This window comes from Ammospiza nelsoni, chromosome 21 (genome assembly GCF_027579445.1).
Source record: "Ammospiza nelsoni isolate bAmmNel1 chromosome 21, bAmmNel1.pri, whole genome shotgun sequence".
In the NCBI taxonomy this organism is placed as follows: domain Eukaryota; kingdom Metazoa; phylum Chordata; class Aves; order Passeriformes; family Passerellidae; genus Ammospiza; species Ammospiza nelsoni.
The window spans coordinates 6,732,363-6,759,446 of NC_080653.1; the positions used below are offsets into that span (position 1 = coordinate 6,732,363).

General features: G+C 40.1%; 1 protein-coding gene across 5 annotated transcripts; it reads left to right on the top strand.

The window, feature by feature from the left end:
- Positions 1 to 245: 245 nt before the first annotated feature.
- On the top strand, positions 246 to 26,403 carry RABGEF1 (RAB guanine nucleotide exchange factor 1). Of its 5 annotated transcripts, none has more exons than XM_059486799.1 (11): positions 246 to 362; positions 9,544 to 9,729; positions 11,683 to 11,849; positions 12,815 to 12,934; positions 14,859 to 14,879; positions 17,222 to 17,391; positions 20,616 to 20,697; positions 21,872 to 22,004; positions 22,434 to 22,525; positions 23,443 to 23,699; positions 24,441 to 26,403. In XM_059486799.1, the coding sequence occupies exons 2-11, from the start codon at positions 9,551 to 9,553 to the stop codon at positions 24,837 to 24,839; spliced, it is 1,620 nt and encodes a 539-aa protein (XP_059342782.1). In that variant the 5' UTR covers positions 246 to 362; positions 9,544 to 9,550; the 3' UTR covers positions 24,840 to 26,403. The 5 variants fall into 5 exon arrangements, with proteins under 5 accessions (XP_059342782.1, XP_059342781.1, XP_059342784.1 ...); XM_059486798.1 differs by lacking the exon at positions 246 to 362 and adding an exon at positions 754 to 772; XM_059486800.1 differs by lacking the exon at positions 246 to 362 and adding an exon at positions 5,551 to 5,631.
- The last annotated feature ends 681 nt before the right edge of the window (positions 26,404 to 27,084 follow it).

Sequence of the window (27,084 nt, forward strand, 5' to 3'; positions counted from 1 at the left end):
GGAGGCTGCGGGGCGGGAATTCACCAGCTGGGAGAGCTCCATAGCAAAAAACAGAGGAGAGGGGCTGTGGGCGCGGTCACAGCAGCAACCCAGCCGTGTGCCAGCCCGGCCCTGTGCCAGCCCCGCTCACCATCACGGCACCCGCCGCCCCTCAGCCCTGCGGCCGCCGCTCCGCCCAGCCCGGCCCCGCTTCCTTCCGGGCTCGGTCCCGCCCCGGAGGTGCCGCCCGCCCTTCCGCCGGAGCCGAGGGAGGGCCGGAGGGGCTGAGGGAGGGCCCGAGCAGCGCCGGGGCTGTGAGGGGCTGCGGCGGCGGCAGCAGCGCAGCGGAGCGGCCGGGCCGGCCCCGCCGCCCGGGGCAGCCGGTGAGAGCCGCGGGGTGAGGGCCCGGCGGGGTCGGGGATAGCGGGGGCGGCCGCGTCCCCCCGGTTATAGCTGGAACCGAGGGTCGGGGCTCGGTGTCTGCCCCCCGAGGGGCTTCACACCGGCCCCGCTGCCGCCTTGGGCCTGGACGAGGGGACCCTGGGCCCCACAGGGCGGCGGCGATCGGGATAAACACCGGGATAAACAAACACCGGGATATGCGGGAACTTGGCAACCCGCCTTCCTCCTCCTAAAAGTGATTTTTATGAGATGTACATGTAAATGTTCGTTCTGTGGGGCTGTGCCGGTGTTACCGGGGTGCAGGTGGCGCTGACAGCTTTGCCACCATGCCCCCCCAGCCTGTTTTCCTCATGAGCTCCTTGTGGATCAAGGAGTTTTTGGCTTTTTTTTTGTAAGTATTGCCTCTGCCCGGCTGAGGATTAAAGTCCTTTAAACTCCAGCCGGGGGAAGTTTAGAGCATTTTTAAGGTGCTGAGCGGTGCTGCTGTGGGTGTTTGCCCTCCTCCATGTGCAGCTCCTAAAGCTAATTTTTGTTATCTCTGTGTTTAATTAATTCCGTGGCTCTGTGCCTGTAGCTAACAGGGTGCAGGTGTCACTGGTAGCTTTACCAACAATCCCCCACCCCAGCCTGTTCCCCTGATGAGTTCCTTGCGGATCAATGAGGTTTTGGCTTTTTTCCTGTAAGTATTGTCCCTGCCTGGCTTCTCACTGCACAGCTGAGGATCAAAGTCCTTTAAAGTGAAGCCAGGTGAAGTCTGGAGAGCACTTAAGATGCTGAGCATTGCATTTTGGATGGTTTTGTGGGTGTTTGTCGCTGCTGTGGAGCTCAGGTTGTTCCCTTGAAGCAGGGAGTGGCTCAGGCAGGGTGTGAGGTCCTCGGAGATGAATGATGTGCTTGAATTTCCAAAGGAATTCTCTCAGGGGTGGCTCAGTGCTGTCTGAAATCCTGCTGGGATGGGCTGCTGAGAAGGTTTTGTAGGTAAAATTAAATTGTTTTTTTGTTTGGCTGAGTGGGGCCCAGTGCTGGGAGTTAGCAGCACTGAACAATTTAGGTGAAAAGCATTGTGGAAATTGTGATTTAAATCCATGATTGACTTGCCATATTTTGTTGTTTGGGCTCATTTGAAGCTACTTTTGGTTCCTCACACCAGGACTTTGGGAGCTGCACTGAGCTGCCTTTGGTTTTCCAGTTCCCCAACACTTTTGTGAGACTAATGGGCAAACCAGAGCAGCAGAGAAGGGTGAGGTGTTTTCCAGGAGCAGGGAAACTCAGGAATTGGATGTGCTGCCCTTCTGGACACGGTTACACAAGTGGTTTTTGCAGCAGGGAGGATTAGGAGGAGAATTGTATCTCACTGGAATGTTTTGCTGACCAGGAAAAAGCCCAGAGCAACACCCAGTAGAAAGGGAGAATAGGATATAAAGCCAATTACAGCAATTCCTGAGACTGCTTTACACAACAAACAGATTATAAGCTTGAAGACAGTCCATGATTCTGGTATTTAATTTTGTTCTGTGGTGTTATTTAAGCTAGAACAGCATTTCTCAGCTCCTTTTTTTCTTGCTGTGTAATCCCCAATTACAGTTGGGTCTTTTTTTTTTCCTTATAATTAACCACTTGTGATCTAAAACTAGGCCTAGAAGTCTTGTTGGTGAAATCCTGTTAAGATGCCACTTGTAACAAGTCAAGTATGAAGTTTATAAAACATTTTGAAGTTTTTCTCTGAGGTTTTAGGCAGCTTAATTCCCATCTGTGTCCAGGTGAGTGTGGTTGGCAGGAAATAGTGTGTAGGAGCCTGTTGCTGAGGGGATTTTAGCAGTTTAAGCAGATATTCTCTTTCCTGTGACCTGAACTCCCAGCGGAGCAGCACAAAGAGTTTTTGATGTTTCCTGTGACCTCTTCAAAGCCCAGCTGTGGGTCACACGGAGGTGGTGAGACACAGCCTGGTTGGTCACCGATGTCACAACCCAAACCTGTGCCCCCGGGCCCGGGCTGACATTTGAAGGGAAATCCCAACTCCAAGCTGAGGAAATGCAGAGCTGCAGCCTTGCGGCCAGCAGGATTTTGGAGGTTCCATCAGTGGCTGCAATTTCCCTCCCAATGCCAGGAGCAGCTCTGTGGTTTGTTTGAAGTGGGTGCTCATGGCTGTTTCTTTTCTGGGGACTGTTTTCCCTGCACTGTTTGTCCTCCAGCTGCTGGAGCTGGAATGCTGTAATTGCAAGGGAGATGCACATGGAAGGTGTGAGCACTGCAGAGATAACACCCAGACCTCTTGCCTAATCCCCAACTTGTCCAATGGCTTTTGTGTTTTCTGTTCTCCAGCCTGAGCTCATCCTGCCCCACCCTCTCCTTAGGAGGAAATTAGCTCATGGTTAATTACCCTGCTGCTAATTACATGCCTGAGTGTTTGGGGTTCCACCCGAATCACGACTCTTTCAACACTTGGGTTGCTGCTCTTCAGAATTTTGGGGTGTTTGAGTCAGTGATTCTTTGCAATAAATCCATTTTAAGGGCACTTTTCCATTGGCAAAATACAAAATACACCTTGACTGCTTCCACCCCTCAGTTTTGATGCACTTTCTAACCTACCTTCTAAATCTATTTTTAGTGATTAAAGTTGGCTTGTTCTGAATTAAGATGGAGTATTCAGGCACCAGTAAAATGTGACCCAGCAGCAGTTCCTGTAAGAATTGTGTGTTTGGAGCCTCCCTGCTTTTCTTATTTTTTTTCTGCTTTAATATTCCATTTCTGGGAATGGCCATTAATGCCAGGGAGTTGCAGTGAGTTCATTGTGGGCATTCTTTGGGGCACTTTGATGTTTCTGAATGAGAGGAATTCAGGTTGTTCGTGAAGGGCTGGGGTGACTTTTGAAGAGCTGAATCTCATTTAATTCAGCCCAGTGAAAAGACTGCTGAAGGTTGTTGCTGATGCTTGTGCCAAGATATTTTTTTAATTTTAAAACTTAATTTTAGAGAGGGAATAAAAAACCAGACCAACAACAGCAAAAAAACCCAAAACAGCCACAACCCAAAGCAAAGCTGCCTGTTCCCAGTGTTTGCTGGTTTTAGATACATTTAATTAAGTTGTTACCGATGCTGAAACTCATTTATAGAACTTCAATTATAGAATTAAAGCTACTCCTTTAATTTCCAGTGCTAGTTTGTGGAGTTACTTAAAAACTGTTCTTCACAGCTTGTAATAATTATAAATTGATTGCAATTAGCTCTTACTGAAGGTGTTTATTGATTGATTGAGCAAGACCCTTTCTGCTCAGCTTTGAATTTGAGCTTTTCCAGCCAGCTCTCCAAAGGTGACCTCAGCAATCCAGCCCTAATAAATAGTTTATGACCCAGCTGAGATCTCCTGACGATCTGCACTGCTAATAAAGCTTCAGATCACTTTGCTCCATCCCTGGCAAGGCAGGGAGGTGGAAAAGAACCAGAAAAACAGGCTGGGGGTGTTGGAGTGGTAAATCCCTGCTGCTCCTGAAGCATCTTTCACCCAGAGCTGTGTCTGCAGTGCTGGGAGGATTCCTTGTGTTCCTTGCTGAAAAGAAGGTGTTACATGAGTTTAGTCTTTCATGTGTGCATTAAATTTGCTCTAATTCAGGTTGGAGGAGCCTTTTTTCCCCACCCATAGAAGCTGAGGATGCTGCGACTAACACCTGATTTAATGCATTTAATTTGGATTTTTCTGGTTATTTTGTAGCTTGGTCTGTGTGAAAATTAGACTTTATTATTTTGCTGTTATTGAGCTACAGAAAGTCCTGGAGGAATGATTGCTGCTCCTTCAGTCCCCTTCATGGATCACTGGCAAAAATGGCCTTGGAGCAAAATTGGTGTTTGCTGTGCCTTAACTCTGTCTGTGTTGTCCCAGAGGTGTGACAGGGAAAGTGAAGTTGGTATTGCCCTTCTGAAAGGTGTTTGCTCAAAACAGGTCAAAAAAAAGGAAAAAAAATCTCAAAGTGTGGGTGCAGAAACAAAAATGTTTATAGGAAGATGTATTTGAAAGCTTCAGGATAAATTGCATTAGCCAACAGAAAGCTAATTTTGAATTAATTGGTATTGCCCTTCTTAAAAGGTGTTTGCTCTAAATGGGTGAATAAAAAGAAAACAATATTCTGTAAGTGTGGGTACAGCAAAAAGAAATGTTTATAGGAAGATGTATTTGAAAGTTTCAGGATAAATTGTATTCAAGTCAATAGAAAGCTAATTTTGAATGAAACCACAGCGATTTGGTGGTTTGCTTTTTTTTTCATCATAACAAAACTGCTGTGAGGTGCTCTGAAAAATCTGGAGCAGCTCTGATCTGTCACTGGAGAGCTTTGATGTGCAGCCCTGCAGGCAGATCTGATTTAATGGGAATCTGAGGCCTCATTTCCTTTTGATTTCAGTAGAATTTGGGAAAATAAAGAATAATCTGGACATTCCCAACTGGGAATTCTTGTGGCAGCAGGACAGGGAGCATTTTGGTGTCCCCAGCCAGCAGGGGGACCTTTCCAGGCTGGGATTATCCCAAATCCATCCCTCAGGAGCACCCACAGTGTGTGAGGTGCACTTTAAAAATCACAAAAAAGAGTTGGCTGATTCCCATTTCCCCATTTCACTGGAGAAGGGAAAACCAGCAGATTTACTTGCAAATAAGTGACATTAAGTAAAAGCATTTTATAAATTAACAACCAAGTCTGAGAGCCCATTGTTTTTGTGAACTCTTGGAAGGGGTGTTGCTAATTAACACAGATACTCAAGAGTGATGAGGTTCAGTCCTGGCACAGAAACGCTCAAAAGAAGTTTTTTATTCTGTCCTGTGGTGTTTGAGGTGTCATTCCTGCCTTCCCTGGTGAATTCACATGAAGAGATGTTAAATGATGTTAAATTGTTGATGTGCTGCCTCCTGAAGTGCTGGAACTGGGACCAGGAGGGTGTTTGGTGCAAAGCCTCTCTCCAGCTTTTACTTGTTAATGTTATTTGTGATCATCTGGTATTTTATTGTGGATAAATTCTGGATTCGATTTTTTTCCATTTAATGTGGGAAATTGTTACCTTCCTTATGGTTTTCTGATTTCTCAGTGGGCAGGTGGTGTAAAGGTGTTTGGAGTTTGCTGCTCTCCAGCTCCAGAAAAACAACAAATTTGGTTTTTTCCTTTCAATTATGTCTGAAGTCAGCTTTGAACAGGCCATGAGTGAAAATAAGAGATGTGACCCTGCAGAATGTGTGGTGTGAGTGTGCAAACACAGGAGCTGATTGTGGGTAAGCAATGGTCACCTTTGGGACTGGGAGGGAAAGGAACAGAGAAAGGGGGAAAAAGCATTTTGGGCACTCTACAATTCCAACAAAACGTTTTTATTATGTAATATTATAATTATAAATATATTAAAATATATTATTTCTATATATAGTATATTATAATTATATAATTATTCGTTAATAATAAAATTTTATAATTATATAGTTATTATAAAATTAACTTTTATAATTTATAATTATAAATTATATATAAATTATATAATTATATATATAAATTATAAATACAAAATATATAAAAAATAATAAAAAATATTATATAATATATATGTTATATATTGTATATATAACATATAACATATGTTATATGTTATATATTATGTAGTATATATTATAAAATATAATTATATTATTAGAACTATAGTGATAATATAAAATATTAGTATATATTATATGTTATATTATATATATTATATATTATAATATAAAATATTAATAGTATTTATGCAACATATAGTATTCTTATAACATAAGATTGTTATATAATATGTTGTAAGAATACTATGTATGGCATAAATATTATTAATAATATGTTATGAATAGAAACAATCATTATGCAATATTTTAATATTGTACATAATATAATAATTATTATATATTGTATATAATACATTGTAATATTAATATGTAATAATGTTACTATATAATGTATTATGATAGAATCTAATATATATATTTTATTATATAATTATATATTGTGTATATTTAATACTATCTATTATAATTTAAACTTTTTTAATTAAAAATTATTTTATTAATATTATGTAAGATTTGGCGTTAAGTTACTTGCCAAAAATAATTTGATTTTTTTTTCACATTCATTTTCTCAAACCCTGAGCTGTTTCCTCATTACAATATTAATGCTGACCTGCAGAAATCAGCTGAGAAACTTTTTTTTTTTATTTGTTTGCAAGGACTTTTTCTGTGTGAAGTGTCAGCTCTGTGTGCAGCATGTGACTCCTTGCTGTGCTCAGGTGACTCCTTTGTCCCCAGGCTGGGCTGGTGGCCCTGCAAACACTCAGGGAGGGCAGGGCTGTGCCTGCAGCTCCCTGGCCACTGAGCAGGATTCATTTTTCATTTCATGTGCACAGGGCTGCAGCTCTGTGGGCACAGAGGGGATTTTGGTGCCCCTCTGGTGGCAGAGCCATGCTGTGCTTTCAGGTGTTTGATTTGTCCTTTAATTTTCAAATTAAATCTAGAATATGGGGCTTTGAATAAGAACAGATACCTCAATTCTTGGGATTATTGCAGTTCCTGAGTTGTAACTATATTATAGCTATTGCAGTTCCAGAGTTGTGCTTTTGAATAAGAACAGACACCTGAATTCTTGGAATTATTGCAGTTCCAGAGTTGTAACTATATTATAGTTATTGCAGTTCCAGAGTTGTGCTTTTGAATAAGAACAGACACTTGAATTCTTGGGATTATTGCAGTTCCAGAGTTGTGCTTTTGAATAAGGACACCTGAATTCTTGGGATTATTGCAGTTCCAGAGTTGTAACTATATTATAGTTATTGCAGTTCCAGAGTTGTGCTTTTGAATAAGAACAGACACCTGAATTCTTGGGATTATTGCAGTTCTGGGGTTGTGACTCTGTTCTGGTGGGTGACAGGATTTTACTGAATAAAGGACACCTGAGTTCTGGGGATTACTGCAGTTTCAGAGTTGTAACTATAAGTTGTAATTGTAGTTATTGCAGTTCCAGAGTTGTGCTTTTGAATAAGAACAGACACCTGAATTCTTGGAATTGCTGCAGTTCTGGGGTTGTGACAGGTGGGTCTGTTCTGGTGGGTGACAGGATTTTACAGGGTTTTATTCCCTCACACAGATCCCTGTGGCATTTCTGGGAAGTTTGTGGTATGAGAATGTTTTTATTTGTTGTGGTTTCCAGTGAAAGCATGGATCAGCTTCACATCAGTGGCAATTAAACAATTAAACATTTGATGAATATTTGCAGCATTTTTTTTTAGGACAGCCACCTGCAATTGAGGTCTCTGACCAAAATGCTGCTGCAGCTTCTGCTTTTAGGAAATGCTCTTGAAACTGAATCAGTGAAGAGTTTCAGGCTTTTCCTTCCCCTTTCTTTTCAGAATTGTTGCTCAAGGACACGAGTGATGCTCTGGGAATGGCCTGAGTGTGCCGATGCTGCCAAAATGCAATTCCTGCCCAGGCTGTGCAGCTGACACACACTGAAAATTTCATTTCTGACCTCTGAGGTGTTGGCAGCCAGGAGCTCCCACACAAGCCTTCCTTGAGAAATCAGCAAATGAAACCAAAAAAATTTTTGTGAAAGCAAAATATTTATGTTTCTCAGTTATTTCTGTCTATGGGAATGAAGTAAAACTCTCAAATATTTAATTTCTTTTCCATTTTGTTCTGCAGCAGCACAATGTTGTCTGTCAGGCTTTTCAGTGGGGAAAAAAAAAGAAATTATTCAGCTGCTCTCCCATCTATAAAAATGAGAACACGTAGCTATAAATGATGTCATCAAGAAATTGATTCCCTTAATATGCACATCTCTACAATGAAACTATTTTTAGGTTATTTTTAGCAACTCATTATTTCTTTCAAAAATAGAAAAGTGGGAGAAATCTTAATCCTTACGTAGATAAGATGGAATATTGAATTTGTTCCCCCCTCAGAGAAAATTGTGTGTTTCCTGTTACTTAGCTCAAAATAACTTGATGACATTAATGGGAAATGTTAAACATAATCAGTCTTTTTTAAGGGGATAACTGAGCTTGGAAGAAAAGAGCTGGAATTTCCTGGAGTAGAGAACTCTCAGTGACATTTGTGCATATTCCATCCTTTGCTGGATGATCCAGAGAAGAGTTTGGGGGTGGAATTTCAGGGGAACAGAAGAAAACTCTGAGTCTTTGACTGATGTTCTTCAGTTTAAGAAAATCCCTTTTTCCTCTTGCTTTCCATACATGGCAGGAAGGAAAAGGGGCTGCATTTACTGGACAAAACCTTGCTGTGCTAATTCTGCTATTTCCCTGTTTGTCAGTAGTGAAAAATAAATATCAATATTTGAACATGCACACCTTAACATTGCTTTTTTTGTTGCAGTCACTAAAGATAAACCCCCAGGGCTGTTCTGTGTGCAGGAGGGACTTTAACCCTGGCAGAGCCTGGGGAAATGGGGTCAGCTGTGATTCCCCAAGGGCCCTTTAGGGGCCCTGAAGCCTCACCAGAGTGGCTCTGTGCAGGCAGAATGCATTCTGTTCATTCATTCACACAGTGCATTGTGTCTGCTCCCTTTGCTGCTTTTTGGAACTTTATTTCTGTTTATTTCCCCATTGCTTTGTGTATTGGCTCTGAAAGCAAGGTGCTGGTGAGAGCAGAGCCTGGGGCTTTGTCCCCTGGCTGTGGGACTGTCACTGCAAAGGTGTGCATTGGCAATTTGTGCCCTGGCTGTGGGACTGTCACTGCAAAGATGTGCATTGGCAATTTGTGCCCTGGCTGTGGGACTGTCACTGCAAAGATGTGCATTGGCAATTTGTCCCCTGGCTGTGGGACTGTCACTGCTGCCCTGGGCCATTTTTTGGACCTGTGTGAGGGTCACAGCCCTTCAAAGTGTGTCTGGGGCCTTTGTCCCCTGGCTGTGGGACTGTCACTAGTTCCCTGTACCATTTTCTGGACCTGTGTGAGGGTCCCAGCCCTACAAGATGTCCCTTTGTCCCCTGGCTTTGGGGCTCCTGGTTATGTAACCGTGCCCTCCCTCCCCTCATTCCGTTGCTATGGAGCTGTTCAATAATTCAAGCAGGTGACTCCTTTCTGAAGGCAAACCCTCAGAAGCAATGATTTCCTGCAGGCTGCTGCCAGGTTTGTGATTTTAACCCTTCTCCTCTTCCTCAGGAGGAAGATGAACCTGAAGTCGGAGCGCAGGGGGATCCACGTGGATCAGTCGGAGCTGCTGTGCAAGAAGGGCTGTGGGTACTATGGCAACCCTGCCTGGCAGGGCTTCTGCTCCAAGTGCTGGAGGGAGGAATACCACAAGGCCAGGCAGAAGCAGATCCAAGAGGATTGGGAGCTGGCAGAGCGGTAAAGAACCTTCTTTCCTTCCTTCAGGGTCACTCTTCCAAATCCTGTTCCTGCCTCCTCTTTCCCAGCCCTGTTTGCTCAGGTTCATCACAAATCCCCCAATCTGACCTTTCCTTCCTTTTGATGCAAAGATGATGGATGTTTTCTTCCTTCAGAGTGACTCTTCCAAATTCTGTTCCTGCCTCCTCTTTCCTGGTCCTGTTTCTGGCTCAGGTTCATCACAAATTCCCCAATTTGGCCTTTCCTTCCTTTTCGTGCAAAGATGGATGTTCAGGACATTCTGGTGTAAGAGGTTTGAAAAGAAAATCTGAGAGGGAAGAAATCTAAACAGAGCCCAAGCTGCCCATGAATACTTTGACCTAATTTGCATATGCAAATCTGTATTTCTATCAGCAGTTAGACAATTTTGATTCAATACCCTCTGGAGATGGCAATTATTTCTTTCCTGCACCATGGTTTTACACTCCAGCTGCTGGTTAAAAACTGATTTTAGCCTTCTCTGTGGTCATTCTTTTCAACTACAGGCTTAAGCCCAAGAACATCAAAGCTTTTTTTTAATTGTCCAATCACTTATTTTCTGCAAGCCAATCTAGTTTTCCTCGTGTGATAAATGCTTGACCCTGAAAATGGAAGGTGTGTTTTCACAGAGGTCATGTCATTGTTTTGCTCTGCCATAAATGTCTTGCACAGTTAATATCAACTTTATTATTAGGGCAGATGTTTATGCTGCCACTCTTGGATCATCTCTAAAGCAAAGTGGAGTGTTCAAGGAATTCTTTAATGAGTAGCTGGGAGATACTGAAGGCACAGATAAGCTGTGATTGTTTGTTGCAGTGAGCACAGGTTTGTCAGCACTGATAAAATACAATTCCTGCCTCAAGAGATTGCAGATCCCAGACTATTGATGGTCCATCCTGAGCTGGAGGGATGTTTAAAGACAATTCCTCAGCTCTCAGCATCCTGTGACCAATTTGAATCCTCCTGCTCAGGAGGAAAAAAGGGTACAGGGTTGGTGAGTTTGCCCTCCTCTGCTTTAGATTAAAAACTTGCTCTTTCAAACTTTGCCTCATCCATTCAAGCAGATATTTATCACCAAAGCAGATTGTGACAACAATGATCTATTTCCCAAAATATTTCTGAGACTGGGACAGGGTATTTTGCTTTTGTCAGACGGGGAAGGACTGCCTGAGGCAACAGGTTGGGAAACTCAGTGTGAGGCAGGGGGGAAGGAATGAATCTGCTGCTGAAAATGAATCTGCTGAATAAATCTGCTGCTGGATGAATTTCCTGCTGGAAATCCCCCCTGTGCCTTTGGGTAACTCAGAGTGTGACATCAGGGGAAGCTGACCATGCTTAAACCTCAATCATCTCTCTTTGCACCTCACTATTTAACCCTGAGCTTTCCACACTTCTACCTCTGCATGGAAAGGGGGGTGTCCTGTAGTGAAGGGAGATAGGCAGAGGGGAGAATTAAAATGTAAAATGAGTAATTAATGATTGCACAGGAAATCAGCTCCTTTGCCTTGGTTCTAAGCCCTTAAACCAGACTGTGGTGGTTCACAGGGGTCCCAGGATGAGGGAAGAGATGAGAATGTTGACTCCATGTTCAGAAGGCTGGTTTATTATTTTATGATATATTGTATATTAAAAGAAAAATTACATATTAAAACTATACTAAAGAAAGAGAAAGGGTTTCATCAGAAGGTTAGAAAGGAAGGAGAGGAATGATAATAAAATCTTGTGACTGACCAGAGAGTCCAAGACAGCTGGACTGTGATTGGCCATTAATTAAAAAACAATGACATGAGACCAATCAAAGATTCACCTATTGCATTCCACAGCAGCAGATAATCATTGTTTACATTTTGTTTCTGAAGCTTCTCAGGAGAAAAGATTCCAACAAAAGGATTTTTCATAAAATATGACACCAGACCTGTGTTTTCCCACCTGCAGGCTCCAGCGTGAGGAGGAGGAAGCCTATGCCAGCAGCCAGAGCAGCCAGGGGGCACAGTCCCTGACCTTCTCCAAGTTTGAGGAGAAGAAAACCAATGAGAAAACAAGAAAGGTCACTACTGTGAAGAAGTTCTTCACTGCTTCCTCCAGAGCAGGAGCTAAGAAGGGTAACTCTGCTTTTCATGCTTCTGTGCATTTTAAAGTGAAAAGTTTTTGGCAGATGTGTTGTTCTAAAAGACAGATTAATGCTCTGTGCTTTGACTTTTAAAAGTTGGACTAGTGATGCTTCTGGAGAGTGATTGCTACTGAAAACACAGAAAAATGTGAGTGATGGCAAACAATCTGTCAAATAGAGCTAAACCTGTGTTTCTGTGTGATTTTACCACTGAACAGCAGAAATGTGTTCCTGGTGCTGGCACTGCACTGCTGAGAGGAAGTTCCCTGTTCCTCTGGCACACATTCCAGAGGAATTCCTGACTCAGCCATGGTGTCACACCAGGATTTAGGGCTGCAAGGGGAATTCCTCCTGGAGAGAGAGAGAGCAGCAGAGAAGGTGCTGCCTGTCAGTCACCCCAAACTGCTGTGTGTGAGTGTGACAGAAATATCACACTCACAGTGAGAGAAATGTCAGCTGGTGCTGCCAGGGTGCCTCAGTTTGGCAGGAAAAATGGGATGTGTGAGCAGGGTGCCCTGAGCTGCACATAAAAGTGAGGCTGGCAGTGTTTGTGTGGGCTGGCAATATCAGGTTGGGTGTTTGCTCTCCAGAATGTGTTACAAGCAGGAATGATGAATGGCACTGCTGGCTTGGCATAGCAAAGCTCACACAGGCAGAAGCTGGGAGATGCTGGGCTCTGGAGGAGGAATTCCAGAAGAAAAAGCAACATTAATCTGTCTTAACCTTAGAGACAATGCATTTTCTTTATTTGAAATTCAGCATTTTTCTGGTTAGAGTTGTCCTGGTGCATGACAGCAGCTGCTACACAAGGCGTTCATTCACCTGCATTAAACCTTTTTAGTTTTTAATGTTCATTTTTCTCACTTTCCATCTTTTCTTTTTTTGTTATCCCTTCACCACCTGTCCTGCCATGCTCCTGCTCTTGGTGCCCTGCTTGCTTTGGCCCTTTTATTTCAGCAGCTGAAGAGAAAACCCCTAAGCAAGGACAGCTGGGGAGGGAGAGGAATGCTGATAACATTCTCAGGGATTTGAAGGAGATTTTTACTCCCTCCTGGGAACTGGCTTCCCCTTCTGAAGGTAATGCAGCACAGCCTGGGAGAGCTGTCTGCCTGGTTTTAGTAAGCTTGGCTCTTAGTTGGGCTTTGCTAAACACAAACTAGGGTTGTGCCAGTTGTAACTTGTGCTCTTCAACATGAAGATGGCAAAAAAAAAATCAAGTCCAGCATCCTGAGGTGGTGTTGAATCTCTAAACCAATCCTTTGCTTTTTAGAAGGGAGCCACAAATGTAAAGCTGAAGCTTCTTTGAGCTCCACTTCAGGATTAGGATCAACAAAACAAGAATTTTGTAAGAATTAGCTGGATCTTTTGCTGCTTTGTGTTTTTATTTTTAAAAAAATCAGGTTGCTGTTACAAATCTGATTATTATGAGTTGAAACCACTTCAAGAACTTTGGCATTCTCAAAACATCTCCAGATATTTGTTATATAAACCAAGAAGAAAATTTCCCATCAAGAGGAGACACTGATTTCACTTAAACCAAAAGGACACCAAACAGCTTTTAGAGCTCCTCCTCCAGGAATTGTTTGCAGTCCTGACTCGTTGTGCTGGCTAAAGAAATGTGCAATGTTTATTAATGATTCCAGGAAGGTGATGAAGGGCTGTGTGTGACAGAGTTGGGGACAATTCCTGTTCACATCCATGCTTGGACTCCATGGCACAACCATAGTGAATCCTGGAGTGCTCCTGGTCTGCTGTGACAAGTGGTTTTCCTCTAGAAAGAGTGAAATATTAATTATGTTTATTTTTGTGAAGCTGGTCCTTCCTTCACTCTTCCCATGCTTGCTCCTGGCATTTTGGCATTTTCCTCTCTTTAACTTGTTGGAATTTCTTGGCTGTGATCAGCTTCTTTTTAGTTGGATTGAATTCTCTGAGAACACAGGACAAACCTGAGGATATTTTATTGCTGGAAGTTCATTTATTCCTGCAGCACTTGATAATCAGTACAGATTAATTTTCCTTAAAACAGGATTTCAGCTCAGAGATTAGAGAATCTGCAACTACAATAATTCTTCGTGTAACTCACTAAAAGACAGTTCATTCTAATTAACATTCACTTTTTAATACTTAATATTAATCTGCCTCAGTTGACTACATCTCTCTAGTCACTAAACAGCAATCTAGTTTGAATTTGTGACTGAAAAAATAATATTCACATTGCTTAAGGTCATACAGTAAAATGAGGCTCATTATTTTTATAAAAGAGTGAACTCATTGTTGAAGTAAGTAAATAAACCTTCAGCTGTGCTGTGAAATGAGATTAGTGATTAATCGTGGAAGAAATAGCTGATAATTCTGCCCTTTTCTTGGTTTATTATTTCCAAATAAGCTTTGTGCTTCTCTAATGACAAATTTAATTAATGGCCACCCTTCAGCTGGAATCCTGTGGAGGGTTTGGGGTGCATGGAGTGAATTGTAAAGGCAATGGAAAGAAATCCCCTCTGGAAATGTCCCTGAGTAGCTGGAAAGGAGTTGGGTTTGCACTCTCTGTCTCAATTGCTGCAGTTGGAATTTCAATATTTGCGTAACCTCTCCTGTTCTGGGCACTGAAATACCAGAGGTGCTCTGGTGGTGCCTGCCCAGGTCACTCCCTGTGCTGAGTGTGGGCTCTGCTCAGAGGAGTTTGGAGCTCCCTGGGTGACACAACTTGGGATTTTCTGTGGTGCTTGAACTCTTCAGAAACACAGAACAACCAGAAAAACCCCACTGAGCTCCCTCAAATCCAAATCACACCAACTTCAACACATCAATCCCATTTCTTTCTTTTCCCTTTGGATTGTGCATGCTGGTTGGAAGCAGCATTTCTGTGCATGTGAGGTGGTTTCAGGTTAAAGCCCTGTTTGTCTGGTGCTGACCATGAATATTTTCATGTTTTCTGTCTCTCTGCTTGCCTCTCACCACGTTCATTTCCACCACCTCTGTTCAATCCCTCCATTTCCAACAGCGCTGGCTGGCAAGCTGAAAGGTGGGTGAAGGTACTGCAGCAGCACAGTGAGCTTGGAACTTGGAAAATCAGATTATTTTGTGGAAAAAAGCATTATTATTATTATTATTATTATTATTATTATTATTATTATTATTATTATTATTATTATTATTATTATTATTATCGTTATTATCGTTATTATTATCGTTATTATTATGGTTATTATGGTTATTATTATCGTTATTATTATCGTTATTATGGTTATTATTATCGTTGTTATTATGGTTATTATGGTTATTATTATAGTTGTTATTATTATGGTTATTATTATCATTATTATCGTTATTATTATCGTTATTATTATGGTTATTATGGTTATTATTATCGTTATTATTATCGTTATTATGGTTATTATTATCGTTGTTATTATTATGGTTATTATTATCATTATTATGGTTATTATTATCGTTATTATGGTTATTATTATGGTTATTATTATTGTTATTATAATCATTATTATTATCGTTATTATTATAGTTATTATTATTATCGTTATTATCATTATCGTTATTATCATTATCGTTATTATCATTATCGTTATTATCATTATCGCTATTATTATCATCATCGTTATCGTTATCATCGTTATCGTTATCATCGTTATCGTTATCATCGTTATCATCGTTATCGTTATCATCGTTATCGTTATTATCGTTACCATCATCTTTATCATTATCGTTATCATCATCGTTATTATTGTTATTAGAATCATTATATATTTTTATCATTATTCTTATTATTACATCCAGCATTTCCCTGGCAAACCTTGAGAAATACAATTTACACAATTCCTCATTTGCAATTCACATTTACACAACTACAAATGACCAATTTGCACATTTGGAAATGATAAAGCTTTCTGCAATTATCAATCAGTGTCAAAAACCTGGAAAAAATTTGTAAAAAATATTGAATTTAATATAGAATATAATAGAATTTAATATATTTAATATATTAAATTAATATAACTAATATTTAAAGTGACTGGAAATTATAAAACTTTTTTGCAGTTATCCATCAGCGTAAAAAATTGAAAAATGCTGACTTTAATATATTAAATTAATATAATTAATGATATTATTTTAATATCTTAATGTAATACATTAATATAATTAATATTTTAAGTGACTGGAAATGATAAAACCATTCTGCAGTTATCCATCAGTTTACAAAAAAACTGTAAAAAATATAGAATTTAATATAGAATACAGTAGAATTTAATATATTAAATTAATATTAATTATTTTAATATATTAATTAATTTAATGTATTAAAGTAATATAATTACTATTAAAAGTGACTCAAAATTATTATACTTTTCTGCAATTATCCATCAGAGTAAAAAATTAGAATTTAATATAGAGTATAATTATAATATTTTAATATATTAATTCAATATATTAATATATTAAATTAATTATATTAATTTAATATATTAATTTATTTAATATGTTAAATTAATATAATTAATATAAAAAAGTGACTGGAAATTATAAAACCTTTCTGTAATTATCCATCAGTGTAAAAAAACTTAAAATATAGAATTTAATATAGAACAGAATATAATTTAATATATTAAATTAATACAATTAATGATATTATTTTAATATATTAATTAATTTAATGTATTAAAGTAATGTAATTAATATTAAAAGTGACTCAAAATTATTATACTTTTCTGCAATTATCCATCAATTTAAAAAACACAGAATTTAATATAGAGTGTAATAGAATTTATTATGTTAATAGAATTAATATAAAAAGTGACTGGAAGTGATAAAACCTTTCTGCAAGTATCCATCAGTGTAAAAAAAGGTTAAAAATATAGAATTTAATATAGATTACAGTAGAATTTAATATAGTAAATTAATAGACTTATATTAATTTACTATATTAAATTATATAAGTAATATAAAAAGTGACGGGAAATGAGGAAACCTTTCTGCAAGTATCCATCAGTGTAAAAAACTAAAAATACAGAATTTACTATAGAATGTAATAGAATTTAATATGTTAAATTAATATAATTATATTAATTAAATATATCAATATATTTTTATAATAATAATAGAATTAATTATAATAATTATATATATAATTAATATAATTAATATAAAAAGTGACCGGAAATGATAAAGCCTTTCTGCAAGTATCCATCAATGTAAAAAAAGGTAAAAAATATAGAATTTAATATAGAAAACAGTAGAATTTAATATATTAAATTAATAGAATTACTATAAAAAGTCACTCGAAATGATAAAATCTTTCTGACCTTACCCATCAGTGTAAAATCCTGATCTGTGTGCCCTGAATTTTGGCAGCAGAGCTCCAGGAGGCCAAGGCTCCCAGCCCTGCCATCCACAGGCAGGCCAGCCTCGAGACAGACCGAGTGTCCAAGGAGTTCATCGACTTCATCAGGACCTACCAGAAACCTGGCCAGGACATCTACAAGCAATGCAAACTCTTCTTGGACACCATGAGCCATAAAAGGGTGAGCTCTGAATGGTCTTGTCTCAATAAAATGGGGCAATTTGGGAGAGGGAGGAAATGCTGCACTTCTTCCAGCAGTTTGGGTTACAGAATCACAGAATCACAGAAGTTCAAGGCTGGAAGAGACCTATAAGATCATCAAGTCCAGCCGATGTTCTAACTGTTCACTAGATCATGGCAACAAGTGCCACATCCAGTCTTTTTTTGAATTCTTCAAGGGATGATGACTCCACCACCTCACTGGGTAAATTATTCCAGTATCTGACCACTTTTTCTGTGAAATATTTCCTTCTTAATTCTAACTTACATCTCGCTTGACGCAGCTTGAGACTGTGTCCTCTTGTTCTATCTGTTGTCGCCCGGAGAAAGAGACCGACCCCCAGCTCACCACAGCCACCCTTCAGGAAGTTGTAGAGAGTGATGAGGTCACCCCTGAGTCTCCTTTTCTCCAGGCTGAACAACCCCAGCTCCCTCAGTCGCTCTTCGTATGGCTTGTGCTCCAAGCCCCTTATTAGTCTCGTTGCCCTCCTCTGGACACGCTCAAGTAACTCGATGTCCCTCCTAAAGTGAGGGGCCCAGAACTGGATACAGTACTCCAAGTGAGGCCTCACCAGTGCCGAGTACAGGGGAAGAATGACCTCTATGCTCCTGCTGGCCACTCCATTTCTGATACTGGCCAGTTAGATACTGGCCATTGCAATATGGATCCCAGTATTACCAGTTGGATTGTGCCTGGGCCAGTCTGGCCCTCGCTGCCGGGCCAAAGGCAGCAGCTGCGGTGTGTCACCCCAGAGATCCCTTGGCTTGCTGGAGGTTGCAGCTGGGCACTGAACAAGCCCAGGCTTGTTAGGAACTCCATTTACCTCAGGAGGAAGGCTTCAGGTGATGGTGAAGAGAAAAGGAGATAGATTCTGCTGGAGGGTTTATATCCAGGGGTTTATTCCATGGTTACAGAGGTCTGAATGTGAGCAACTGCCCCAACAGAATCCCGACCGCATGGCCTGATCACCTGTTTAAGCTCGGGGACAGATGAGCACCAACCAGGTGGAAGGGGCAGGGTCTCAAGGGACGAGGGACACCCAGACAGGCCAATGACCCCCAGGCCTGAGGGGCATCCTTTGAACTTGACCAAGCTGATTGACAGGACTCACTCAGCGAGGGGCGAGGGGGAAGGGAGAGGGGGGTATTGGCATGTAAGTTTTCTGTGCTGTCTAGGTGGCCTGGAAAGGCCCAGGGATGGCCTTGAAGAGCCGACGCTTCAAAGGACGAGGAGAGACTTCTGATCTTGTCTCGGACTCGGTGTTTATTAATTGTTTATCTAAAAGATTTTCTTTCAGCCCAACAGAGGTCTGCACAGCAAGTCAGCCATGAGCACGCTGCAAGCCCCCGGGGCGGTCACTTATCTTTATACCCGAAGTTACGTGTACAATATTTATAATTTTTCCCCAATACCTTCTACCCTTATTAACCAATGCACTTCTAGTAATAACCAATCCCAAAGTGCCACCATCACCACAGAAGATGGAGGCCAAGAAGAAGAAGAAGAAGAACAGGACATGCCCCAATTCCTCCATCTTACTTCTTTAGACCCCCCTGTACCAAAATCCTAAACCCTGTGTTTTACACTTTAACTAACTTATCCCTTCACCATTCACCCAGTAAAATCCTCCCATCCTCACACAGGTGTCGTCTCCTGTGCAGGATCAAAGTGCAGCCACCAGACACTTCTGGCAACATTCCAGGACTCCCGAGCCCCCCAAGGGTGGTCTCGGCCACTCTGCACCTCAGTCCTGAGGTGCTGAGATCCCACATTGGCACACCTGGGGAAGGGACTCGGAAGCTTAGGACACACCGCAACAAGTTTGGATTTTCTGGAGTGGGGCAGGAGCCTTCAGATTAATCAAAATAAGATCTGGGTGCCTTTTCTTGGTAGTGTGGGACCAAAGGATGCTGCTAACCCCAGAGCAGCCCAGATAAATGAGTCCTGACTAAATCCCACATAAATGGGTCTGTCCAGCAATATTCTACATTGATATGATTGTGGAAATGACCTAAGATATCACTTGGTGAGGTTTTAGATCTCACAGGGTGGTTTGGGTTGAAAGGAATTAAAGATGATCTGAGCAGGGACACCTTCCACAGTGCCAGGTGGCTCCAAACCCCAGCCTGGCCTGGGACACTTCAAGGGTGACACAAATTAAGACTAAAAATTTCTAAAGATAATTCAGCATCTCCTTATATCCTTCACTGTGCTGCTTGTTTTTAATATTAAATAAGTGTTACCTTCATTTTCCATTTTAAAAAAATCAATATTCTTAAAATATTAGTCTGTGGTGCCACCTATGGTTGGAATCAGTCAGAATTCAGCACGATTTTTATTCCCCTCTTCTTCTCCCTTTGCTGTTTAGTTCCAAATTATCTCCTGAGTTCTCATGGAATCTTAAATTCCCTCTGTTTTAAATTCTTCTTGAACTTTTATTTCCTTTTTTTGGATCTGTTTATTCTGAGCACAGAGTTTGTGAGAACAGATTGGGTTTATATTTGAGTTCTCATTTCCTACTTCAGCCTTCGCAAAACTTGGGATTTTTTTACTACACATAAACCTGGCCTAAAATCCAGTTTCAGCAAGAGCTGACACCTGTGTACAGGAAAATGTCTGGTTTTTGGCCTTAAAGAATTCAGAAATCAAATTGTTCCCTCACTTTTTTTAATGTTTGGTTTAATTTAATGATGAAAATTGCCTTAATTAAATTAATTTTATGTTCTTCTGGTGCTCAGTTAGCAAAGTCCAGTGTTGCTTCACAAATACCACTGTAAATATATTTAACAGTAACTTTATCATCAGAAATGTGCTGTAGAGATGTTATTTCAAATAATTTTTGTTATTGGGGGTTTTATAGATTATAAAATATCTTTTTAAAAAATCAGGGGAAAAATCAGGGGTTAAACAGGGACAAACATTTTGTTTAGTCTGAGTTATTCTGTCAGTGCTCCCAGAGGAAAAAGCCATTGCACCTGTGCTAATATCCATTTATTTTTCACACATTAAAGAGCCAGTGTTGCCTTCTCCTGTTTGTAACTAAAACTGAGCCACTCTGAACACCTCTGCTGACACCTCTGCATTCTCAGACTGTTACTGCAGCTGGACAATTGCCTTAAACCAAACGAAAACATGAGGTTTGCTGCCAGCCCTTCACACTTACTCCCTGTTCTGTTCTCCTGCAGGATTTGAGCATTGAGGAACAATCTGAGTGTGCCCAGGACTTTTACCAAAATGTGGCAGACAGGCTGCAGACACGTTGGAAAGGTACCAGCTTCTTTCACCTTCCTCTTCCAAAAGCAATGATGTAAAACTAAATTGAATTTTCAGTGCAAGAAAAGCTTCAGAAATGCTTTTCTCTTTTCCTTTCCCTTTTCCTTTCCCTTTTCCTTTCCCTTTTCCTTTCCCTTTTCCTTTCCCTTTTCCTTTCCCTTTTCCTTTCCCTTTTCCTTTCCCTTTTCCTTTCCCTTTTCCTTTCCCTTTTCCTTTCCCTTTTCCTTTCCCTTTTCCTTTCCCTTTTCCTTTCCCTTTTCCTTTCCCTTTTCCTTTCCCTTTTCCTTTCCCTTTTCCTTTCCCTTTTCCTTTCCCTTTTCCTTTCCCTTTTCCTTTCCCTTTTCCTTTCCCTTTTCCTTTCCCTTTTCCTTTCCCTTTTCCTTTCCCTTTTCCTTTCCCTTTTCCTTTCCCTTTTCCTTTCCCTTTTCCTTTCCCTTTTCCTTTCCCTTTTCCTTTCCCTTTTCCTTTCCCTTTTCCTTTCCCTTTTCCTTTCCCTTTTCCTTTCCCTTTTCCTTTCCCTTTTCCTTTCCCTTTTCCTTTCCCTTTTCCTTTCCCTTTTCCTTTCCCTTTTCCTTTCCCTTTTCCTTTCCCTTTTCCTTTCCCTTTTCCTTTCCCTTTTCCTTTCCCTTTTCCTTTCCCTTTTCCTTTCCCTTTTCCTTTCCCTTTTCCTTTCCCTTTTCCTTTCCCTTTTCCTTTCCCTTTTCCTTTCCCTTTTCCTTTCCCTTTTCCTTTCCCTTTTCCTTTCCCTTTTCCTTTCCCTTTTCCTTTCCCTTTTCCTTTCCCTTTTCCTTTCCCTTTTCCTTTCCCTTTTCCTTTCCCTTTTCCTTTCCCTTTTCCTTTCCCTTTTCCTTTCCCTTTTCCTTTCCCTTTTCCTTTCCCATTTTTTAATTTATCTTTAAATTTTTTTTTATTTTTAATTTTTTATTTTATTTATTATCTTTATTGTATTATATTTTATTAAATTTCTAATAATATATATGTATTATAATTCTTACTATATATATATGCACACATATATTTCTTATTTTTTATATATATTATAATGGATGTATTATATCCATTTATGAACTCAGGTTGCCTTGAATGAGTAACCTTAATTTGCTGATATTGGGATTAAACCTTGCAAAGAGCCCTGGAATATTTAATGTGTGGGATTTGTTCCTTTCAGTGCCCCCTGAAAAAGTGGAGAAGGCAATGGATGAGGTTGAGAAATACATCATGACTCGCCAGTATAAATATGTTTTTTGCCCTGAGACAACTGATGATGAGAAGAAAGACCTTGCTGTCCAAAAGAGGATCAGGTAAGGCTTGAAAGGAAAATTAATTGAGTAATTCCTAATTTTCTAAATGAGCTCTGAATCAACCATGTTAAAAACTTTGTGCTGTGCACAGAAAAATGGCTTGTTAAGGGTTCAAAGCTTTTTATTAAAAATACAGAAAGAATGAATAGGTGGGATAATGACAACCACTACACTGGGAAAATTAGCTCTTATTAAATCACTGCCAAAAATAATTTTTAAAAAAAGGAAGTGCTTTCTGTGAAAATAAATGACATCAGTGGAATAAACTGGTTTGTGGCTGGAATAATGGCTCAGTGACACAAAGCATTCCTTTGCCCTGAGTTCAGGTTTCAAACCCCTGCCTGTGAGTGGCACTGAGAGTTTTTTAACCCTTTTTTCTCCTTTTTACCTTCACTCCTTAACCCTCAACTCCTTTTTCTCCTGTTGCAGGGCTCTGCACTGGGTGACTCCCCAGATGCTCTGTGTTCCTGTCAGTGAGGAGATCCCAGAGGTCTCTGACATGGTTGTAAAGGCAATCACAGGTTTGTGAGTGATCAATTCTGGATTTACAGCTTTCAATCTCACCTCTCTTCCTTATTGAGATGGTTTTTGCTGTGATCACAAAGGTGGGTCTGTTAAATGTGCAGGAGTTTGGAATTTCAGCTGTGGAGCAGGGATAATTTCCACACTGAAGTGCTTAGAATTAACTGATCTACTTAAAACACTTCCCCACAGACAGAAATGATGCAATAAATGCAATAAATGATGCAATAAATTAATTTTTAAAAATTCATGTAATTTAAAATAATATAATTTTAAAATAAATTGTATAATTTAAATTAAATTAAAAATTTTAAGTAAATTCACGTAGTTTTAAGTAAATTCATGTAGTTTTGAGTGAAATCGCCCAGGTTTTTGGGGTGAAATTGCCCACTTTTTTGGAGTGAAATTACCCAGGTTTTTGGAGTGAAATTGCCCAGGGTTTTGGAGTGAAATTACCCAGGTTTTTGGAGTGAAATCGCCCAGGGTTTTGGGGTGAAATCCCCCAGTTTTTTTGGGGTGAAATCCCCCAGTTTTTTTGGGGTGAAATCCCCCAGTTTTTTTGGGGTGAAATCCCCCAGGTTTTTTTGGGGTGAAATCCCCCAGGTTTTTTTGGGTGAAATCCCCCAGGTTTTTTGGGGTGAAATCCCCCAGGTTTTTGGAGTGAAATCCCCCAGTTTATTGGAGTGAAATCCCCCAGGTTTTTGGAGTGAAATCCCCTAGTTTTAAATAAACTTGCATATTTTAAAATTAATGCATATAACTTTAAATTAATTCATATAATTTGAGCTTGCTTTTTAGAAGGATCAGGAGCAGAAAAATGCACTTTATTTCCCTGAATATCACCCAGCAAATCCTGCTTATTCATTGCCTGATCATTACAATTGAAATAATTCCAGGATTTTTTTTCCCCTCCCAGACATCATCGAGATGGACTCCAAGCGTGTCCCTCGGGACAAGCTGGCCTGCATCACCAAGTGCAGCAAGCACATCTTCAATGCCATCAAAATCACCAAAAATGAGCCAGCCTCTGCTGATGATTTCCTGCCCACCCTGATTTACATCGTGCTCAAGGGGAACCCCCCACGGCTGCAGTCCAACATCCAGTACATCACTCGCTTCTGCAATCCCAGCAGGCTGATGACTGGGGAGGATGGATATTATTTCACCAACCTGGTGAGTGCACCAGGGAAGGGGGGCTTGGACAGCAAGGTTGGGCTTTTAGCTGGAGGTAGGAGTTGCCAGCAAAGGGCATAAATTCAAATTCATAAATATAAATTCACATTCGTGAACCTAAGCTCCAATTCGTAAATCTAAATTCCAATTCATGAACCTGAATTCCAGTGGGTAAAGCTGAATTCCAGTGGGTAAAGCTGAATTCCAGTGGGTAAAGCTGAATTCCAGTGGGTAAAGCTGAATTCCAGTGGGTAAACCTGAATTCCAGTGGGTAAACCTGAATTCCAATTCATGAATATAAATTCCAGTGTGTAAGCCTGAATTCCAATTTGTAAATAGAAATTCCAATGTGTAAACCTAAATTCCAATTCATAAACAGAAATTCCAGTGTGTAAACGTAAATTCCACCAACAATTAGTTGCTGGTGTAAGAAGAGGGAAAGGAATAGTAAATGTTGTAACATTTTCTGTAAATGTAGAAAACATTTTCTGTTATATTGTATATTCTCCCCTTCTTTTGCCCTTCTTTTGCCCTTCTTTTGCCCTTCTTTTGCCCTTCTTTTGCCCTTCTTTTGCCCTTCTTTTGCCCTTCTTTTGCCCTTCTTTTGCCCTTCTTTTGCCCTTCTTTTGCCCTTCTTTTGCCCTTCTTCCCTTCGTAAAACAGTGTCAAACATTTTCTGAGTGTAAAACATTTCGGTGTGTGGTGATTCTTGCAGTGATGCTCTCTGTGCTTTGTTTGCAGTGCTGTGCTGTGGCCTTCATTGAAAAACTGGATGCTCAGTCCCTAAACCTGAGCCAGGAAGATTTTGATCGTTTCATGAGTGGCCAGACCTCCCCAAAAAAGCAGGAGTCTGACAGCTTCTCCCCAGATGTGTGCCTGGGGGTGAAGCAGATGTGCAAAAGCTTAGACCTCCTCTCTCAGTTGAATGAGAGACAGGAAAGAATTGTCAGTGAAGCCAAGAAATTGGAGAAAGACCTCATTGATTGGACTGATGGCATCACCAAGGAGGTGGAGGATATTGTGGAGAAATATCCCTTAGAAATCAAAGCAAAAAGCCAAGCCTTAGCAGCCATTGACTCTGAAAATGTGGAGAATGATAAGCTGCCCCCACCCCTGCAGCCTCAGGTCTATGCAGGGTAATTCTCCTCAGCTAGCTGGGAAGGAAAGGAAATTTAAATCTTAAAGAGCTTAAATCAGTACATTTTTAAAGGTACTTTTGGTTTGGGGTTTGGTTTTTTTTTTTTTTTGGTTAAGTGGAATGAATTGTATTTATTTTAGTCCTGTAGGTTTCTCTTAGGCTTTGGTGGGTTTTTTGAACTGAATTTCGATTTTCTACACAAACTGGTGTAATTTTTAAGCAACGCTAGTCCATTGACATCTCTCCTGAAAGTTCCCTTCTAAGCATGCACTTAATTGTTTTTAATAATCAGTTTAACTTGAAGCCAAGTTCCAGCAGAAAAAAAAAAAAACCAATGTTAGTCTGAACTTATTCTGTAGCTGTAAAGATGAATTATATATTGTAAAATATGTAAAATTGTAAATAGATTTCAAATCTAATGTCCCAACTGTGCATGAGCTCGTGTGTGAGTGAAAATGTTCTCAAAATATTCATTTTAGCACCTTTTAGTTCCACCATCTTGCAGTAAAAAGGCAAAAATGCTGTTGGAGTTTGGATAACCTGGAGGGGAGAAGTTGTGATTTGCAAACTTGAGAAATCATCTTAATCTGCTTTGTTAAAAAAAATTATTTAAAAGATGCCATTTCTTCATTTAAATGCTCTGTCAGAACACCTGGTAGCCTTGAGTGGTGCACAAAGTGCTGATTTTACTGTGTGGGGGCCAGAAATTGAAAATATTTCAGGAATAGGAGGAAATATTTGTATTAAAAACTGCAGAATGTGGAACAAAAAAGGGGAGAGGAAAGAGACCATGAAAGAGTTGCTCCAAAAGTGTCTCTCTCTCTCCTGGTCACTTCCATCAGTGGGATGAATTTTGGTTGCTTTTTTGACAATCCTGGGGAAAATAAATAAATAAATAAATAAATTCATATAATTTGAGGTTGCTTTTTAGAAGGAGCAGAAAAATGCACTTTATTTCCATGAAATATCAACCTTCTGCTCTTCAGCGACCCCTTCAGCACCTTGAATGGCTTTTTGTGTCACTAAAAACCACTAAAATTCAGATTGGGGTGAAAAAGAGGAGCTCACCCCACAACCTCTTAAACAGAACTTGGAAACTTTTTCTGTGTCATTTGGAAATCTCTTGCAGCTCCTGAGATCCCAAACACAAAGCTCAGCTGGAGCTGCTTTTTAAGCCAGGTTTAATTCTTGCCATGAGGAGGAAAACACAAACCTGACGCTTCATTCCCATTCACTGAGGCTTCTGTTAAATCTGCACTGCAATAACTTCAGACCACGACTGTGATTTCTCCTTTTTCTGGCATTTTTGGCCTTTTTATGAACTATGCACCACCCCTGGTGTCCACAGAAGCAGCTGCAGCGCTGGGGTGCTCAAAACAACAGCAAAAAATCAAATTATTCCGTGTGTCACCACCCAAATCGCTTAGTAAATAATCCTGGGATTTATTTCCTTTATTTAGGTGCTGATTCTGATCTCCAGGTTTGTCCCCAGGGAGGGGTGGGGGAAGCAAATTTGCAGCTGTTGTGTAAATGAGAGTGTTTAAATAAAGTTCTGCCCTGGTTAAAGAGTCCCTAAACCCCTCCTCACCTTTTGTTATTCCATGAATGATTCATGGCTGCTCCTGCATCCTCTGAGTTGGGAGAATCTCCACCAATTTCTTATCAATTTCAAATATCTCTTTCTATTTCCATCAGTTCTCAAGTGCCCTGCAAGTTCTAGGCTGGGTACCAATGTTTATTTTTATTTTCTTTGCAGAGAAGTCATTTGAGTGATGCAGCATTTGGGAAGGATTTTGTGACTAAATATCTTTTTTTCATGTGCCATCTTGTAATTAAGGCACCAAAGTGGGGATGCTTGGAATAAATTAGTCAGGAAAGGTGGATTTGAGTCAATTTGATTTGAGTAAATTTGATGTGAGTAAATTTGAAACATGTACTCAAAATTTGAGTAAATGAGTCAGGAAAAATGGATTTCCACACCTTGGAGTAATCTCAGAGGCACTCAGAAAGTTTGGGTGAGACCCCAATGCTGCAAAAAACAGTAAAGCAGAGACTTTAAAGGAAATATTATTCCTTAAAGTGATTTAAAATACAGGTGCTGTGCTGTGCCCTCAGTCACAGTGTCAGAAATTTTCTTTATTTTTCCTGCTGTTAGCTCATTATCACTGAAAATAAAGACTCTGCAGCTCTTCAGGTTGGATCTTTTATTGTAAAATATTTCTTTGCATGGGAACTCCTGCATTTATT

Bases quoted from the DNA above. Each gene is read 5' to 3' on its own strand.
- RABGEF1 (XM_059486799.1), top strand. From the start codon at position 9,551: ATGAACCTGAAGTCGGAGCGCAGGGGGATCCACGTGGATCAGTCGGAG. The intron at 22,526-23,442 runs GTTTGTGAGTGA...TTCCCCTCCCAG, and splicing joins GGTTGTAAAGGCAATCACAG to ACATCATCGAGATGGACTCC. The intron at 23,700-24,440 runs GTGAGTGCACCA...CTTTGTTTGCAG, and splicing joins GATATTATTTCACCAACCTG to TGCTGTGCTGTGGCCTTCAT.